The sequence below is a fragment of the Zeus faber genome (genome assembly GCF_960531495.2).
Source record: "Zeus faber genome assembly, chromosome: 1".
In the NCBI taxonomy this organism is placed as follows: Eukaryota; Metazoa; Chordata; class Actinopteri; order Zeiformes; family Zeidae; genus Zeus; species Zeus faber.
In genome coordinates, this window is record NC_137193.1 from 46,706,848 (window position 1) to 46,726,102 (window position 19,255).

Below are 19,255 nucleotides of genomic sequence, written 5' to 3' on the forward strand. Positions count from 1 at the left end.
AAAGTGTGTCGTTATGGATGAGAGGGGAGATTGAATGAGACATAATGAACTTGGCCGGAACCTTGTTGCCATTTGTGTTTCTTTGGTAGCACATCGGTGATGCAGCTGCACAGTATGGACATTTAACAAAGCACATGAACCATGAACTTTTTTTATATAACTGTATGATGACATCAGATAGAAGAAATATTAAAAATCATAAAACTCATGTAAATTACTTAACATGTTACATGAAGGATTTTCTGCACTAATCTGGTGACCTTATGTAGAAATGAGAGGTTATTTCACATAGACTGAACCAGGATATCATTGTTTTCAGCATTAAAGTCCAACTTTCTTGTTTAACATTTATTGTAAAAAAATACTTTCTAGCAGCTCAGTCCAATGTGTATAATTGAGCGTTTTTCATATTATTACTGGGACCAAAAACAGAAGTGCACCTTGGAGGGTTTCACAGGTACTTTCTTTCATCCCTCCCTTTTATTATATATATTATTAATATATATATATATATATATATATATATATATATATATATATATATATATATTAATGAGGTTACCAGTTACACTTCTGGATAGCATCTATCTATATCGCATGGATTCAAGATGTTTAATTAAAAGTTATTAAACATTAAGCTTGCAATTCATTGAATTAATTACATAAATCAATCACACGTTAAGAATTCTATAGGGCAAAAAATACTCCCCATAATATTCTTAAAGGACAATTCTGGTATTTTTTAACCTTTAATTTTATTTAATTAATTCTGAGTCAACCCGATTGATTACAATCTCTCCACCGCCGCCACCTCCATTAAGAGAATAGGTCAATAGATAGATAGGCATACATGGGCAATAACGATCGCCAAAGAAAGGTTGCGATCAAAAAATAAGGTTTCGGTTAAAAAAGAAATTATTATTCTCCATCTCCATCCTCCTGTTTGCAGTTTTGCTTCTGCAGATGAATACCGAACTTGAGCCACGACGTGCGTTTTCATGAGATTGCTACGATATGTCTGGAGTTTGAATAACTACCAGGCCTATGGGGTTCACAGCCTTCAAACATTCTTCAGTGTTGCATTAGTGGGAGAAAAGAGAATATGAGCGCTGTATGGCTTTAATTAGGTGTGGAATAGCAGGGTGCTGATTGGAATGTAAGGGCAGGCTCACAGACCATCGTCATAAGCAGCAAATCCGTCGTAACTCTCAAAGTGAAAACTCAGAAGTGGCACACTGATGTGTTTTTAAGCTGTGCAATATGCATTAGTCATTAGAGCGGTGGCTTTATAACTATTAAATGAGCGTTGCCTTGGACTTCTTTTCCCTGTTTAACTGTCAGGTATTTTCATAGGCCACCCCTCAAGATTTATTTTAACATTGGAGACAGGGGATCTGAAGGTGTGAATTCAGGTCTAATTGTATTTTCGGGGTTTCGGTGCAAAATGAAGAGAGAGTTCACATTTCACATATCTGTGTTTTCACCCAATTAGCAAGTAAGCATCTCATATCCAAACGACGTCGCGGCCCATGGGCCTTGTGAGGTTCTTTGCTTGATTTAAGTTAGAATGAAATCAAGGCATTGACCTTCTTCCCTAATGACTAATTACTGACAATTAGCCCAGAGAATGGCCTCCTTGCACCCCATCTTTCCCCCTCATCCGGTTCTCAAAATGAGTGCACGCATGCATAGACACACACACACACACACACACACACACACACACACACACACACACACACACACACACACACACACAAACAGACACACATCAATTCTCACGTAGTCTTTCAAGTATACACTCATATGAACACATGTTCAATGCATCTAAGGGAACTCAGAATAAACCCCACTGTGTTCGAATTCTGTTCCAATTCCCTAGTCCTTCAGCAAACATGGATCGAGAGACACACCTTCTACCTGTGTGGCTTACTTTTTGTCAGTGAGGGGCAACAGTTGGAGAGCAGGTTCCATTCTGCAGTGGTTTAAGCATAGTCAAATAGTCCTGACCACATTCTTCAAGTCACATGGCGGCATGCTTGCATTCTACTTTACATTACGCTACATTTTACATTGGGAGAGAGAGCGAGAGCAAGAGAGAGAGAGAGAGAGAGAGAGAGAGAGGGAGAGAGAGAGAGAGAGAGAGAGAGAAGATAGAAACCGCTCCCAAAAAACTGAAAGCAGAGGAATCATTGACCTTTGGCAAGAAGTTAGAGTTCATTGTGCTTGGTTGGAACTCGGTTGACTCTCCATCTATCTCTCTCTCTTTCTGTCACACACACACACACACACACACCCGCACACACACACACACACACACACACACACACACACACGTTAATGCAAGGAGAAACCTCAATATGGTTTTTTTTAATCTTTTATTTGAGCCTCTGCCATTCTGGCTTTGTTTTCCCGAGATGTCTAAACTAAGTAGGATCTTTTCCTCTTCCACTCTCCCCCCCTAATTCCAAACAGCAGTGAGGGGGCAACTGCCAACAGGTCTACAATCACTTCCACAGACAGGAAAAGAAATGCAGAAATCCTGTCGAGATAAAATGCTGATTCTGCTTGAAACGTAACTAAAGGCAGCGTGAGCAATGGAAAGAGTGTCACCATGTGAGTGCATCATGAAGCAATCCACACCTGATTGACAGACACTTCTTGTTTCTTTTGTGCCTCGGCGCTCTTGACTTCACCTCAGTTCACACACCACATGACACGATGGATTCCACGGGGAGCAGACTCGTTTTTTAAATCATTATGTGCATCTTAGCCAGGCCAGACCTTTACAGCTGAGATATTTTCATCGAGGCCACTGAGTGCATGTTGCAAGTGGTCATCTGCATAATAAATCATGACATGTCACTAAACACACACACACACACACACACAAACACAGACACAGACACACACACACACACAGACACAGACACACACACACACACACACACACACAATCCTGTTGCGGCTCATATTTAGCAACAGTTCAATGGCCCAACCAACAACTTTCGCAATAATTTCGCTGTAAATCATAAACATTATTTTCCCTTGTTTGCAAAACTCTTGTGACAACCGTTTTGTCAGTTAATAATAATGACTAATAATGTTGTATGTGTTGTCATAGACGTTGACAGAAAGTCAATACAGCCCAAGGAGAATGCTCTGTTGCTTATGCACACACTGTGCTTACACTCTATATGCTCTCCCATCCAGATGTCTCTCTAATTTGCACTCTCTCGAAAATGGTGCCCGGATTTCTGTGCTTACATGATGCAGAGTTTAACTACGACTTTGAATGCATATTTTCTTTATTTGCGTCCTTTTTCCTCCACACTATTATTCTTGCTCACAACAGAAGGTTGTGAGTAAAAATTAAAAAAAAAAAAAACAAGCTCACAAACGACAGTTTTTTTTTTTTTTTTTATAAAGCTCAAAGCATTTAGTTCAGAGTATCATCAGTAGGGAGAGAGAAAAATGATCACATGATAAATGTTGCATATAATGTGACTCGTGCTTTAAAGAGCCTGGGGCTTCATCATAAGTCCACAGATATTCAGAGCAAACAGAAGGTTTATGAATACACCGCCTTAAATACAGCATTAAACGGTATGCACTGTACGTGTTCAATGATCACGCGCTTCTCATTTTTTACTTTAGTTATAAATTCAATAACATAATTTAAAAAAAAAAAAAAAAAAAAAAAAAAAAGAGAGAGCTCTGGTGAGACTTGGGTCTTGGGGGTGGGGGAACCCCCCAGACAAAATCTGGTTCAAGTCCAAAGTCACCAAACAGAGCGGAGTTCAGCTTTTCCCGTTCAATGAAAAAGCACCGCAAGCTGTCAAGCCTGGAACAGCACAACAAGCGCAACGCTGCTCCAGCCCCATTTTTTTTTTTTTTTTTTTTTTTCAACGCCTAAATCTCTAAAAACGAAATCCAAAGCGCGTTCCGTGTTTTCTTTTAGGGGGGGGGTGGGTGGGGAGGGTGGGCCATTCCAGACCAATAAATTGTGTTTTCTGTCTCGGAACAGTTTAGGGAGAGAGAGGGAGGCGCGCGACGGAGCGCCATAAATTACATAAGCGCAATTAAAGTGCCGACCTCTGACCCGCCGGACGCGCGGAGCGGGTCACCTGACAGCGAAGAGCCCAAAAAGCAAAGTCAACTCCGCGGAGAAACACGGCTCCGCGACCCACGCCGCGGGGTCGGCGTTTTTAAAGTACGCCCGGGGAGAGAGCGAGAGAGCGAGAGCTCGCAAAGGGAAGGGAGGGAGACGCCATGAAGCGACCGCACGCACCTCGAAATCGGAAAAAGAAGAGAGAAACGACGCGCAACAGCTCCGCGGGGCGCGCCGCCCGCGCGATCCAGTAGTTTGGAGGTGGAAACGCACTTACTGAGGTGTAAATACGGGTCATTGTTGTCCATAATGTGCTGAGTCTTCCGCGTCGTTTTTCCCTGCAGTTTTGGAGCCGCTCCGTCACGGCAGCCAGCATCCCAGCATTCCACTCCCACAGCAGAAATGAGCTGTGAGAGGCAGCTCCGCGCTGGGGCCCACTGAGGGGGGTGGTGGGTGGTGGGTGGTGGGTGGGGGTAATTCTCCCAATGACAACAGTTGTCCGTATCAAGCTGCAACACGACCATGGCCAAAGCTCTTCGCCTCGTCTCCCCGGAGCCATGTGCTGTGGCAACCTCCTCCACGGGCAGAGTTGGACCGAGGGAGAAGCTTCTAGCTGTTGTGATACTGGGGTTTTTTGGGGCTGTTTGTTGTCAACTTGGGTTAGCTGGCGTGTCTCCGCATTATTATTGTGAGGATTGTATTGGAATCGTGAAAGACTAATGAGTACACTATTTGCCTTTTTTATGTCATTATTATTATTATTATTATTATTATTATTATTATTGTTATTATTATTATTATTATTATTATTATTATTATTATTATTATAATTCGTAGTAGCAGTAATATTAGTACTATTAGAGGTGGTAGTAGTAGTAGTATAAGTCTTATTATTATTATTATTATTATTATTTTTAGTATTATGTATTATTGTATTACTGGTGATGGTTGCCTTATATTAAGGTACAGCACCTTTTAGTTGCATGATGTATATAAAAGGTGCTGTGCAAATAAAGCTTATTATCATTATTATGTTATTGTTAATACTGAAATTCATACACAATTGTCATTCACACGATTTGACGTCTGAATTTGTATTTTTTTTTTCCCCCTTCTATTATGTTTCTATTTTTTGTTTTTGTCCTGACAAGATTAACAGCTCGTTGAACCTATTTTATTTGCCATATATTTTACAAACATTAAAAATGATTAATGATAATTGGTTTAATCTTGCTGATGGCAGAATCAGGGTCTAGATCAAATGCAGTCAATGGTTATAATTGTGTTTTGTTAATAAATCAATTATTACAATGTGACAAAAGGTACACACACTCTCTCCCTCACCCCATATTCTAATATACAATTCATAATGTGCAGACGTTGGGCCCATAGTAACGCGTGTTTTTGTTCCTCCTCCTCCATGTGGCCCCCATTTCAGATTATGTCATGTTTACCTCTTGGAGCAGCAGCAACAGCAGAGTGCGAGTCTCGGGACCCCCCGGACCCCCCGCACCCCACCCCCCTATCCCCCCTTCGGAGAGCGGGGTCATGTGAGGGTGAGCTCGGTACCTCGGAGGGTTATCCAGGAGTCACACTGATCCATTCACGGCGCTTGAACTGCGGAGCGGCCAGACGCTCCGTCACCGCGGACCGCTGACCACTCAGCGGGCTGATGGGGCTCGCACCCCCGACTCCCCTGTCCTTGTAACTCCGACCCATAAAAAGAGCACAGGAGGATGCTAACCAAGATGAATGGTCCCTTTTTTTCTGGAGTCATTCTGCACTAATCAGAGCTTTTCATTTGTTAACCCCCCCCTCCACAGCCTCTCCACCACCGCCACCTCCATTAGGATATAAGGGATAAATTCATTAAAGTCAAAGAGGGGACATTAAAATGGTCATTTGTCAGATGCCTCTTTGTGTGACCCTAATGGTGGCAAATGGTTCAAGGCTTTTTAAGGTGATTTTTGGAGGGGTTTTTCCTCACAGTTTTTAAAGAACATGGGACCTGATACAAAGCCTGTGTTTTGCATTCATTTCGACACTCCTTGGTTTAAAAATTTGAGACCCTGTATTGCTGTACACAAACAACTTTCTTATTAAAATGTATCTCGAATTTTAGGAATTTGTCTATCTTGAATTAGTTTGAATTTCTTGTTGTTTTTGTGTGTGTGTGTGTGTGTGTGTGTGTGTGTGTGTGTGTGTGTGTGTGTGTGTGTGTGTGTGTGTGTGTGTGTGTGGAATAAAGGACAGCAAATTGTTTAGAGTTAATGTGTTTGTCCTAAACTAAAGAGCTGTTTGAATCCTCTGGCAAAGCAATCCATCCATCAACGCTGAACCCCCACCCCAAACGCACACAAACACACACACACACACACACACACACACACACACACACACTCTCTCTCTCTCTCTCTCTCACGCACACACACACACACAGTCAATGAAGCAAACCTTTGCGCTAGCTAATCCCATTGTATTCACAGCACCATTCCCGCTAAACAATGTCCTAAACCAAACCAACAATCTTGGGCCACCTGCTAGCACAAGTAATAGTCCAGCCAGTGCAGCAAAAAGGGCAACACAAACTTGACTTAAATTGCTGTCTCCCTTGAAACACTGACCAACCTGTAGGATAATAACCTTCGTTCATGGATAGAGGGGATGCCTGGACGCACAAATTTTACTTCTGTGCATGCACACACCAACACAAACAATACAGTATTGACAACAGAAAAAAAAATAATAATCATTGAAATGCTTTTCATCACACACACACACACACACACACACACACACACACACACACACACACACACACACACACACACACACACACACACACACACACACACACACACACACACACACACACACACACAGACATGCGTATCAGATCGTGTTTTCTCTCCTGTCTCTCTGTTTCCCTTGGAGGTCCTCTACCACCTCACCCAACTTTCTGTCACCTCCACCGTACCCTGTTCCCTCTCTGGCCGGGCTTCAGGGACGGCGTGGTGCCGGCCAGGTCGTCATGGGAGACCACTCTCTCCATCTGCCTTTGCTCTCATTAGCCCACCTCCATCATGTATTATCAAGCAGACCTCCGCCACCCCCACCACCCTGGACCCTCTTCAGCATTCTGACAACCCCCGCCCCCCGCTCTATACATAAGCCTGAGATGATAAGTGTCCCCCCCCTTTGTGGTGGCCGGGATAAGACAATGCCACACAGCACTGCAGAGCATCATCCATCTCGTAGGTCATCCATCTAGGGCACAAAAGATGAAATGTGGCCCAAACGCCCGTTTGGGAGAGGTCTTTCTTTGCTCATAAGCAACCGCTTGTAAACTTCTCTGAAACCCTTTTTTTATTTTTTTTTTTTCTTTTGCCAAGGAATACATCTCTCGCTTGTGTGGCCTAATGAGGGAGAAAGTGGTAAGACAAGCATGCAAAAAAAAGATGTAAATGTAATATGTAAAGTGTAAAATGTATTATGTGATTAAAGACAGTGGTTGATTTAAAATAAATGATGTGAGCTTTTGATCCACTTAAGTATTCCACACAGACTATATTTAGACATTTACCAGCTCTTTACATCAGCTGTTTATGCCGAGAGGTTCATTTAAAATTACTTCCGATAATTTATTTCTCTGGAGACGATGATCATTTTCAGAGGATGATCGTTATTGAAAACATCAAGCTAGAGCCAAGTTCGAAAGTAGCAAGTAGATTCCGTTGTAGTGTCGAGATATTTATCGTATATCGTGATATATGTTTTTTCTTGTTATTCCTTCTCTAAGGAAAAAAATGTTTTATCTCAATTTATGTCTCTCTCTCTCTCTCTCTCTCTCTCTCTCTCTCTCTCTCTCTCTCTCTCTCGCTCTCTCTCTCCCTCTCTCTCTCTCTCTCTTCTACAGTATACAAATAGAATCACGTGATGTGTATGATTTTCAGGGAATAATCTTCTTGATTGTGTGCAAAGCCCTGGTGTCCAGACACGGGAAACCGATTAACAGGTTAACCTGAAGCAGGGCTAGCACGGGTTAACTAAACATCTGCGTAAAATGGATTAGGAACTTTGGTCACAATTGCCGTTACCATAGGAAGTGTCACAATGCTCTGCTTCTTTTTTATTTTCTTTCTACTTGATGGATTAAATGTCCTCGTTTGATAAGGTCTTCAAAATATCTAAGATAATAATCTATTTGTTATCATACCATACTAATCGATGCTTTATCCATTACGATAATCAACTTCAAATTGTTGGCACTCCATGTGGCCCACTTTTGGTTACTGACAGGCCACAATGAAATGATCAACAACAAGGCAGTGGCTCCGCTCTCTATATCTTTCTGCAGTTACTGAATGTGTAGTCATGATTAGTTAACGTTCTACAACCTCACATCACAGGTAATCTGGCAAAACGGAGGGCCGACTCGCTGCAACTCTCCCCAATCCGATTGCAATACTGCTCTCGCTGCCTGCAATAAGTTTACTTTCGTGATTCAACACTAATGGTAGTATTACGAGCACCATTTGTGTACTGACCCTGTAACTACAGTGGTCAATGCAGTAATAAAAAATGTTTGTTTAGACGGGGGGAAATTGTCTTTGACTGTTAATTAGCCATTTTCTTTAGCGCAATGTGTGTGTGTGTGTGTGTGTGTGTGTGTGTGTGTGTGTGTGTGTGTGTGTGTGTGTGTGTGTGTGTGTGTGTGTGTGTGTGTGTGTGTGTGTTTGTGTCTTGTTCTTTCAGAATGGAATGAACCGGACCACTTCAGGCTGATCTTGCGCCGACCTGAAATGCACATGAAGGATAAGCCTATAGAGTACACCTGCTGCGGATTTTCCACACTTACTCCTACAGTGTGGCATTTAAGATCCACAACCGGTCTAAGAATATAAACCCCGAAAGAGCAGGGTTCTTGTATTACAGGGTCAGCGTGTGTCTATCTGAGCATCCTATTTACAGATCAATGAGATAGGATTATACTAAGTATCATGATATGCCCAAATCTCCTCTTTCCAGATATCCAGATGTATAATATTATAGGCCTGAGCTGTCAAAGGGGGAGGGAAGGCCCTATGAAATCTCAGACGATCCACACGCTGTTGCAAAAACGTACACTTACACTTAACTGAAAAAAACTTCCAGTTTTGAAAATAAAAATATATTCAAGAGATACGCCAGAACAGTAACACACAATAAATGGTATTGCAATGTGGTGATCTGTTTCTTTGGTATGATTTACTTGTCCCGCAAACCAATCCAGTCGGCACCAGTAACCTGCCGTCCACCCCATTAATAAATTTAAAAAACAGGATCCATTAAACCCTTGAATGCACATCCAACTTGACTTAAATCTCCTGAGTGAGTGACGGCGTCATCTTTTGCATGTCTTCAACCTTGTTCCTCGTTTGTCTTTTGAGGAAGATACTTCCACTAATACCGTCTGTGTACTTCCAGTGACGGAAGAAATATTCAGACCTTTTACTTAAGTAAAGTAAACCCTGACTCAAAACTACTCTCATAAAAGTGAAAGTACCACTATTGTGCCTTAAAGTATCTGAAATTCCTTGCTTTTTAATACTTAAAAGTATAGGTACTTTTCAAATCCAGTGCCCTTGTATAACAGAGCCCATTGGTTTTGATTTATATATATATATATATGAGGCATATATTATACATTTATATTATACTCGTATACTGTATATATTTTTTTAAACATTTATAAGAATATAAATATACAAGTATATATAAATATATATAAATATTTCGATGTATAACTGTCCCTGTGCTTGAACTCATATTATGAGTTCAAGCACAGGGACAGTCCCCATGTGCCACCCCGTGGTGTAACTAGGTACTACTAGCAACCGTTGGCCATACCGCGTTCAGCTCGACGTTTGTCCCCCTACGGCATCCGTCGTTTTACAGTAATCAACGTGTACTACGTATCCACATTATGTAGTGAACTTCCGGTTGGTAAGAAGAAACGTCACAGTCGCGGATTAAAGAGCCTTCTAACATGAGGACATACTAGACCGCAGCCAAACCTATCGCCGCTTAGATTATCCATTACTAACCCGTCACTGATGTCTTCGAGGAGTCATGTCGTCCGATTCGATCTTAGATTTCGAAAACCACCCACATCGCGCTCTGATGAACAGTGACACCGGCACCATCTCCATCGACCAGGACGGCGAGTGGGGTAAGTGTCTCCCCAACGACCGGGGTGAGGGTCCCCAACAGGGGCGGGCTTCCCAGGAGAGCCGTTAACCGTCCGGTGCTTTGGCGCTGTTCCTTATTGCCGGTAAAACACGACTTTATGACAATGCAGCGCTGTCGAAACACTGCTTCCGAATCGACCTAAACAAGCCCCACCGCGCTGGTTGGTAGCGCAACAAAGTGATGCAACCTCTACGCGTCTGGCCGAAGCATGTCTCACTCAGTCAAATCAATTGTGAACAACACGTTACACTATTTGGTTGATTTGGTTAATCGCTCGGACGAAGGCAGACTTGGAAAAGAAAAAAGATAGACTGGTGAAGTGAAGACGAAGGGGTTGAAGAAGTGTGACCCACTCAACACAGAACATTTTATGGATAACCACTTTTTTTTTTTTGAAGCAAAACGTTATTTTATCATTTGAAAAAAAAAATAATCTATGAGCACAAACATTGTTTTACAAAGATGCTGGAAAACCGTGAACACATCGACACAATCTCTGCTCTGGTCGTGTCTTCATATTTACGGCAAATTTTCAGTGCCATGAATGTCCTTAACAATGTAAAAAAAAACAACAACAACAAATGAAAACAAGGAGGCCTTTTCAATATGTGAAAATAATATTCAACCTCACCCCTACTGTTGTTTTGATGCGGACAGCGCCGTTATCTAATATCTACTTAATTGCACTAAATATTATATTATTAAACACTGTTCAATGCTTGTCTTCAAACAGCGTGTTTGAGCCTGTTCGATGAGCTGGAACACTTGGGAGATGCAGATGAGCTTCTTGAGGCCCTGGGCCATGCTGCCTATGTAAGTAGTTATACAGGAGGTTCTCAGTGATAACGCCAGGTTTTAGGACACCTCCATTTTTCCAGTTGTTATTGAAATGTACACAGTTTAATGTCTCAATGTACTCTGAAATTAAAGCATAAAACAGATAAACAATTGGAATGGAACTTTTTGACTCATCAAAGTAGCCACCCTTTGCAGATATAACAGTTGAACACACTCGTGGCATTTTTTCTGCAACGGAGATCAAATCTTGTTGGGAAAGTTCTTCCCAATACTCTTGCAAAAGTTCCCACAAATGTGCTGCACTTGTACTGTAGGTTGCTTTGCTTTCGCCCTTCTGTCCAGTTCATCCCAAACCAACCTCCACCTGCCTTTTCTCCAAGCACTCAGTGTTATATTGTACTTTGCATAACACTGTGTCTTAGTTAACACATTTTAACACGATTGTTCATACAGAAAATACAGTGGGGGGAAAAAAGTATTTAGTCAGCCACCAATTGTGCAAGTTCCCCCACTTAAAAAGATGAGAGAGGCCTGTAATTTTCATCATAGGTACACTTCGACCATGAGAGACAGAATGAGGGGAAAGAATCCAGGAAATCACATTGTAGGATTTTTAATGAATTAATTGGTAAATTCCTCAGTAAAATAAGTATTTGGTCACCTACAAACAAGCAAGATTTCTGGCTTTCACAGACCCGTAACTTTTCCTTTAAGAGGCTCCTCTGTCCTCCACTCCTTACCTGTATTAATGGCACCTGTTTGAACTCATTGTCAGTATAAAAGACACCTGTCCACTTCAACAGTCACACTCCAAACTCCACTATGGCCAAGACCAAAGAGCTGTCAAAGGACACCAGAAACAAAATTGTAGACCTGCACCAGGCTGGGAAGACTGAATCTGCAATAGGTAGGCAACTTGTTGTGAAGAAATCAACTGTGGGAGCAATTATTACAGAATGGAAGACATACAAGATCACTGAAAATCTCCCTCGATCTGGGGCTTCACGCAAGATCTCACCCCGTGGGGTCAAAATGATCACAAGAACGGTGAGCAAACATCCCAGAACCACACGGGGGGACCTAGTGAATGACCTGCAGAGAGCTGGGATCAAAGTAACAGGGCTTCCATCAGTAACACACTACGCCGCCAGGGACTCAAATCCTGCAGTGCCAGACGTGTCCCCCTGCTTAAGCCAGTACATGTCCAGGTCCGTCTGAAGTTTGCTAGAGAGCTTGTCAGATGAAACCAAAATATAACTTTTTGGTAAAAACTCAACTTGTCATGTTTGGAGGAGAAAGAAAGCTGAGTTGCATCCAAAGAACACCATACCTACTGTGAAGCATGGGGGTAGAAACACGTTTTCTGCAAAGGGACCAGAATGAATGGGGCCATGTATCGTGAGATTTTGAGTGAAATCCTCCTTCCATCAGCAAGGGCATTGAAGATGAAACGTGGCTGGGTCTTTCAGCATGACAATGATCCCAAACACACCGCCCGGGCAACGAAGGAGTGGCTTCGTAAGAAGCATTTCAAGGTCCTGGAGTGGCCTAGCCGGTCTCCAGATCTCAACCCCATAGAAAATCTTTGGAGGGAGTTGAAAGTCCGTGTTGCCCAGCGACAGCCCCAAAACATCACTGCTCTAGAGGAGATCTGCATGGAGGAATGGGCCAAAATACCAGCAACAGTGTGTGAAAACCTTGTGAAGACTTACGGAAAATGTTTGACCTCTGTCATTGCAAACAAAGGGTATATAACAAAGTATTGAGATTAACTTTTGTTATTGACCAAATACTTATTTTCCACCATAATTTGCAAATAAATTCTTTAAAAATCAGACAATGTGGTTTTCTGGATTTTTTTTCTCATTTTGTCTCTCATAGTCGAAGTGTACCTATGATGAAAATAACAGGCCTCTCTCATCTTTTTAAGTGGGAGAACTTGCACAATTGGTGGCTGACTAAATACTTTTTTGCCCCACTGTACATCCCTTTAATACAGCTTTATTACAACTTCATATGCCTGGTAGTTGTTGGGAACTGTTTGAATTGTGCATGTTTTGTCAGGCCACGGAGGGTGATGACTTGGACTTTGACATCGACTTGACTCCATGGAACGCAGTGGAGGAAGCCAGTACCTGCACAGGTAAGCGAAATCATAGTCGATGCTTTCATCTACTTTAAAGGGATATTCAAGTTTTATGACTGACTATATGAGTAATATAAGTAATTATATAATACATATAACTAGTAACTTTAACAGAAAATAAAGTCCCTTTTTTCATAACTTCCAAAGTTGATATGACTCTGTTATTTGGGTCAGGCTGCACCCGATTGTTTTTCCCTCGGCCCTTATTCTTCTCGACACTTATCACATGTCACTGTAATGTGATAATGTCTGCTGCTCAGAAACCGTCCAACCCACGGACTCAAATAAGATTTGTATATGGGGCTCTCCACACATGCTGTGGTCCATTGCTACCGGGGTTTTTTGTCCATCCACTTTTAGGTATTATGGAAAATGTTTTTTGGCTAGAACCTGGTATTACGGTAATAGAACGTTGGCGATAACGTCGAAAGCCTATCGCTATTGTTTGTGGCCGCACAATGAGTGCGTGTGCCTGGAGATACCTCATTCTTAACACACAACACACTGTCCTCATAAGACTATGTGGTTTTATTTTACATGTATTTTATTGTGTTCCGTTTCCTCATTAAAGGTTTCCTTAAACAATTAAAGCACCATACATAACAGGGACACTTCCTCAGTCACTCTCTTCCCCCCATCCTTGTTAATAATTAATAACTATTTTAACTATCATTAGAGTAAACTTTATTTGCACTTCGGGTCCCTCACTACGTGGTACAATCCAGTGCCGGTGCTGCGGTCCAAGTTTGATCCACATCACATTATATCTGTAGGCGTAATTAGTGAAAAACTGTTTTCCCATGCCATGTTTTACCTCCGCTTAACACAGTAGCTTGATATTCCCTTGTAAATGTGACGTTTCTTTGGGCGTTTGTCCTTGCTCATCCAGATGGTGAGGTGAGCGTGGACTCTCTCTCACCTGCCCACACCCTGAGCTCGGTTCCCTCGCCTGCTTCAGTGGAAGCTCTCTCTCCATGCTTCTTTTCAGTAAGCCCTTTCCCAAACCCATCAACTAAATTTACACATGCTTTGTTTAACTTACATTTTTCTTGCAAATTTTATTTGTGCTGCTAGAAGGGGTTTGTATTTGTTTTGTGCACATGTTGCTTGGTAGCGTGAGTATTTTCGTACAGTATGTGGCGGTCTTGGAACATAGTCAAGAAAGGATTTCTTCCAGATGGTGCCCAAACGTTCTGTAAAAGTCACCAGCTCTCTGAATATAGATTTACACTTAATCACATACACACACAAACACACACCTGAGATGCTTATTAAACTGCCTTAAACACCTTGTCAAATTGATTATTCACTGGCTATTTATGAAATGCCCAACCCACTCATTAAAAAAGGTGCTGACATGTCACAAACATTAGCATAATTTAGCAGACAGTTGTTTTTACAGCATGTCAAAATGAAGACTGAAGTTCCATCTTTGTTTTGACCCCGATGCTCGGTGCAAACATTAGTCCTCTAGCTGGCTGACTCTAGCCAAGGTCGGGGTTCTTTACTCTAAAGTTGATCAAAACAGCCAAGGACACAGGCGTCATAAAACTAATATGTGAACTCTCTCTGACTCCGAGTAGGCTGTTTATAATTAACCCACTGCTGCTCCTTGTCCAGGACGAGGCTCCGTCCCCCCAGTCGCAGCCCTCTCCCGCGTCAGTCTGCTCAGACTCCAGCGGCTTCTGCGAGGTTCCCACACCCGCCAAGAGGGCCCCGAAAAGGAGCAGCCACGCAGTGAGAGGTGAGATAAGAGGAGGCTATTCATCTCATCATCAAAAATAGATGGTACATGGTTAGTGAAAAGATAGAAGTCTTGAAAGTGCCAAATAAACTGCGTGCATGACTCCCTTTTCTAGTTTTGAGTCATTGTCACAGTCAGTCAAGTTTTGCTTTGCGTTCAATCTAAATATAAATTTCTGCACCGCCAGATGCCTTCCTGTCAGTTGTGTTTCTCTCTATACAGCCTGCCATCTATTTATTCTCTCCCCCTGCTTCCTCACACCCCCAGCCAAACCAGCCCAGCCAGTGAAAAGGCCCATCCAGCTTAGCCCCAAGGTGTCTATCCAGCCCAAACCTGTGATTACAGCTGTGCCCTTGGCTCACACCACTGCCCCCCTGCAGACTAAGACCATTATAATTCAGCCCCTGCAGACCACTGTGCTACCTGTGGTCAAACCAGCTCCGGTCAGCATTCAACCAGCGCCCCCTCTTGGTCAGTACTAGCACTGCACATCAATTCACCTTCTTTTATCACACGCCATATTACATCCGACCTGTGCAATAGCCCAACTGTTTTGTGTTCATATGCAAGATGAAGTGTGTTCATATGTCTCAAATTGCTTTAATGTAAAGAGCTGATTGTATTGTTAGTACTGTCTTGAATTTTATGTCTGTATTATATCTTTTGGCCAGTAGGTGGCCCCTTAACCCTATGTTTAAATGTCTTTTTTGTTCTTTGTTTTGTCTTAATGTTAAAGTGAGTTATTTACAGTTTGAAACTCTCTGTCTGTTTTAAAATTTCACCTTAAAGCACCGACTATTATTTAATCTGCAAACTTTAAGTGAGTGGAAGTTATTCTCCAGGCTCCTGCCTGTGTGTTTGGTCGACAGTTCATCTTGGCGATGAAATAGTTTAGGTCACGGCCTCCCAACCTTTGTCTTCCGCCCCCCCTTCTTGCATCTAAAAAAAGGCCCTGCACACACACACTCACACATAACCTAAGCAAAAAGAACAGATCCCCCCCCCCCCCCCCCCCCCCCACCACCACCACCACCACCACCAAAAAAAACCCGCAGAATTTCCCCGGATCAATGAGGTGTTATCTTGTCTTTTTTTAATCTTATTTTTGAAAATCTCAGAACACATAAGTCCCAAGGGCGGCCTGGACTGCAGGAACCACTGGGAACCACTACTTGACATTACATGTGGTTGACGTTACATGAAAATGCTCCATGTAAATATGATTGCAAGGTCAAAAACCTCTTACATCAGTGATGTGGGCGGTGTCTCCATATTCTCAAAAACATTTTACTGTGGAGCTGACAGAAGTTGTGATCCTTGTTTGGTTTTATGTTCAGTCTATTGCCAAATTACAACATAATTGATCTTAAATACAGGTAATAAAATCTAAAATATAATGTTTGTTTTATTAGCTTGCTAAATATAAAATTCAATGAGCGCTCTTGCATTATGACACACTTCATTAGTGGCAAATGACAGGGAAATTCAATGGGGCAAATAGGAAAGTTATTGTGGTAGGTGATCAACACAGCCAAAACAAATCATTTTAGCACTGCACGCACATTCTTTATTACCCCTGGACAACGCTTCTCGCCCGTCAGTGCTGACAGGTTGTTTAGTATTAGAGGCGTAAGCCCTCTGGGCTGATAATGAGGGACGGTTCCTGGCACAGACTAACTGGAGGTACTTAGACCAGGGTTAGGCTAAGCACTGGGTGTCTCCCAGAATCACCACTGTAAACTTTGGACAAGGCAATTATAAATTCCAGTGTTTTTGTTTTTGTGGTTTTGTAAGTTTCTTGGTGTTAGACACACACACACACATGCGTCTAATGGTTTCATACCAAATGACACACTTTGATAAAGAATGCGAGGCTTACCACAGATTAGCACGGTAAACATCTTTTCCACCTGTACCTTGAAGTCCTATTAAAGCCCAGGGGTTTATGCAGGTCACTAGATGTGAATGGGTTCCAGAAGCTGCCGTGTACCATCTGCAGTGAAGGCTTTTTAAGAGCCAGCTGGATAAGGCTTTCCAGCTAGAGTTATTAGAAGATGAGTGGAAGAAGACACAAATATAGGGGAAAACACACAGAGGAATAGCACATACTTATGCTATTGCAGACAAGGCTAATCATAAGGAGAAAATATATTATCACAGTAAAACTACGCTCTACCAATTTGAGTGTTTATATGTTCTGTGTGTCTTTGTCAGGGCGTTGTGTGGTGCTGTCTCAGCCAGGCCAAGTGCTCCAGATCCAAACGCCCCAGGCTGTTCCTGGCCATGTGGTCACCATACCAGCCCTGGGCCAGGACAGGCCAGCCCCTGTTTCCGCTCCGCCAGTGGTCCCCGTCACCCTCCGAGCCCCCTCCTCAGACGATGATGTAAGTCCCGCCAAGCTATCTATGCACCATGAATGCATCGTTGTGACCAAGTGACACAACAAACATGACAGATACCACTACGCATGCGTTCAGGGAGAATTCTACCCTGATGTTTTTCGGGTAGAAACAGGCAGGGCAGGTTATTGATTGATTACTTTTAAGGTTCCATTAGAACCTAATATGAATTGTTTGCAGAGCCCAACAATTGGCAACCATGCCTGTTGGTTGCCAATACTGACAAAATTATTGCCAAATTTTAATCTTTTCATAATTGTGTGATAATGGTTCTATATAATTATAGTCAATATTTCAATATACTTGCTTTCACCATTTTAATTTAATTACAGAGTAAATCAATGCGGCAGGTTAATTCATTTTCCTTGGCATAACTTAACAAACATACAGAGGAGTCCCACACCTATTTTTCTGTGGTTGCCAAATGGTCAGTAAAGGTGAATCAGAGTATTATTTATAGATATTATGGGAGTTCTCTGCTCAGCATCTTAATTAATAATGTTTGTTTGAGCGAAGCATGGTAGTCCAATGAATGCCACAGCTCACATAAGATTTGTTTATGTTTTGCCCTTCAGCGCTATGTTAAGAAGCGTGGAGACTAAGGAAAGAGGCTGTTCCCAAGGTCAAACTAAATCAGTTTCAGGCTAATTCAAATCATGAGTTGAGATCAACTCTTACACAATGTCTCTCTTCCTCTACAGTGTGTGTGTTTTCTTGTTTTGTCTTGTTTTTTTTAGTTGCTTGCTTTAAAGGGAGGTAGAATTCAGTTTATCCTTCTCATTTTTCTTAGCAGTAATGCTGTCAATTGATTATGGTTTTCACCTCTCTTGAGATAAATTCTCTGGTGCAAATTGTTATTACTCCACACTTAAAAGAAAAGATAAACATGGTCAGGGGTGTAACTAAATCAGAATGTTTCACATTTTTGTTTTTATGTGTTGTGGCAAACCGTGCTGTTACATCAATTTAAAAGAGAAAAAAACACTAAATGATTAACTTCTTGAAGGTGTTGTATTTTCTGTTACTATAGAGGAGTTATCTTTTATACTCACAAATAGATAACATTTTAAGACTTTATCACTGTAACATCCAAAATGCTGGTGTGTCCCTTTAACCTACAGTTTACGTACTGCAGTGCATATACTTTGGATGATTCGAAACAATGTTGTGTTTGCGCTGCTCACAGGTTGCCAGGGATACTTACTACAACATACATTGTGTCATCCCACCCTATATTTAGTATTTTATATTTCACAATCCATTAAATTTAATGATCGTGCAAAAAAAATGCCAAGGGAGAAACAGTCACATAGTATTATTCATGTATGTTATTAATTTTTTTCCACAATCCTTAATAAAAATATGATTTATTCCACCACTTCACTTGTCAAGAAAGGCAGTACAAACAATTAACTTTACAAAAGAGCATTGCATGTTGAATTACAACATCAGAAGTGAGGAAAATATTTTTTTAAATATATCCTTAAATGATCTAGTCTGACGTGATGAATTAGTTATAATTATATATGATTATGCTCCAAAAGAATCCATGGATGCCATGCTCCAATGTTTTCCAATAAACCTCCCATAGGAAGCTTATTGGAACAGCACAGGCATTATGTAATGGTAAATAATTTTAGGACTGTGTCATTCAAGGACATGCACTTTGTGATAGAACAAAGGTCTCTTCCAGTACTTTGCTAAAGGATGATGTCAGGACAGCTGCAGTGGACAGATGATGCCGGTGCATACTGTGCTCATACGCACCGAAGTGATCTGATGTGCGGCATTTCTTCTTCACACACTCCTTCCTGCATGGCCTTGAT

General features: G+C 41.8%; 2 protein-coding genes across 3 annotated transcripts in view; one reads left to right on the plus strand and one right to left on the minus strand.

The window, feature by feature from the left end:
* rxrgb (retinoid X receptor, gamma b) overlaps nucleotides 1-10,318 on the minus strand; it is a 33,416-nt gene extending 23,098 nt beyond the window's left edge. The window contains exon 1 of one of the 2 annotated variants that reach the window (XM_080008593.1): nucleotides 10,198-10,318. Coding sequence is in view for 1 of the 2 variants with exons in the window: in XM_080008592.1 (XP_079864718.1) it covers nucleotides 4,389-4,635 (247 nt within the window). In the remaining variant the exon portion in view is untranslated. Of the gene's footprint in view, nucleotides 1-4,388; nucleotides 4,770-10,197 lie in introns of those variants that run through there. The other variant, XM_080008592.1, reaches the window with a different exon arrangement.
* atf6 (activating transcription factor 6) overlaps nucleotides 10,198-19,255 on the plus strand; it is a 37,235-nt gene continuing 28,177 nt past the window's right edge. The window contains exons 1-7 of the mRNA XM_080008569.1: nucleotides 10,198-10,322; nucleotides 11,076-11,155; nucleotides 13,205-13,283; nucleotides 14,176-14,273; nucleotides 14,907-15,030; nucleotides 15,298-15,501; nucleotides 17,245-17,414. Of these exons, the coding sequence (XP_079864695.1) occupies nucleotides 10,223-10,322; nucleotides 11,076-11,155; nucleotides 13,205-13,283; nucleotides 14,176-14,273; nucleotides 14,907-15,030; nucleotides 15,298-15,501; nucleotides 17,245-17,414 (855 nt within the window). The 5' untranslated portion in view covers nucleotides 10,198-10,222. The remainder of the gene's footprint in view (nucleotides 10,323-11,075; nucleotides 11,156-13,204; nucleotides 13,284-14,175; nucleotides 14,274-14,906; nucleotides 15,031-15,297; nucleotides 15,502-17,244; nucleotides 17,415-19,255) is intronic.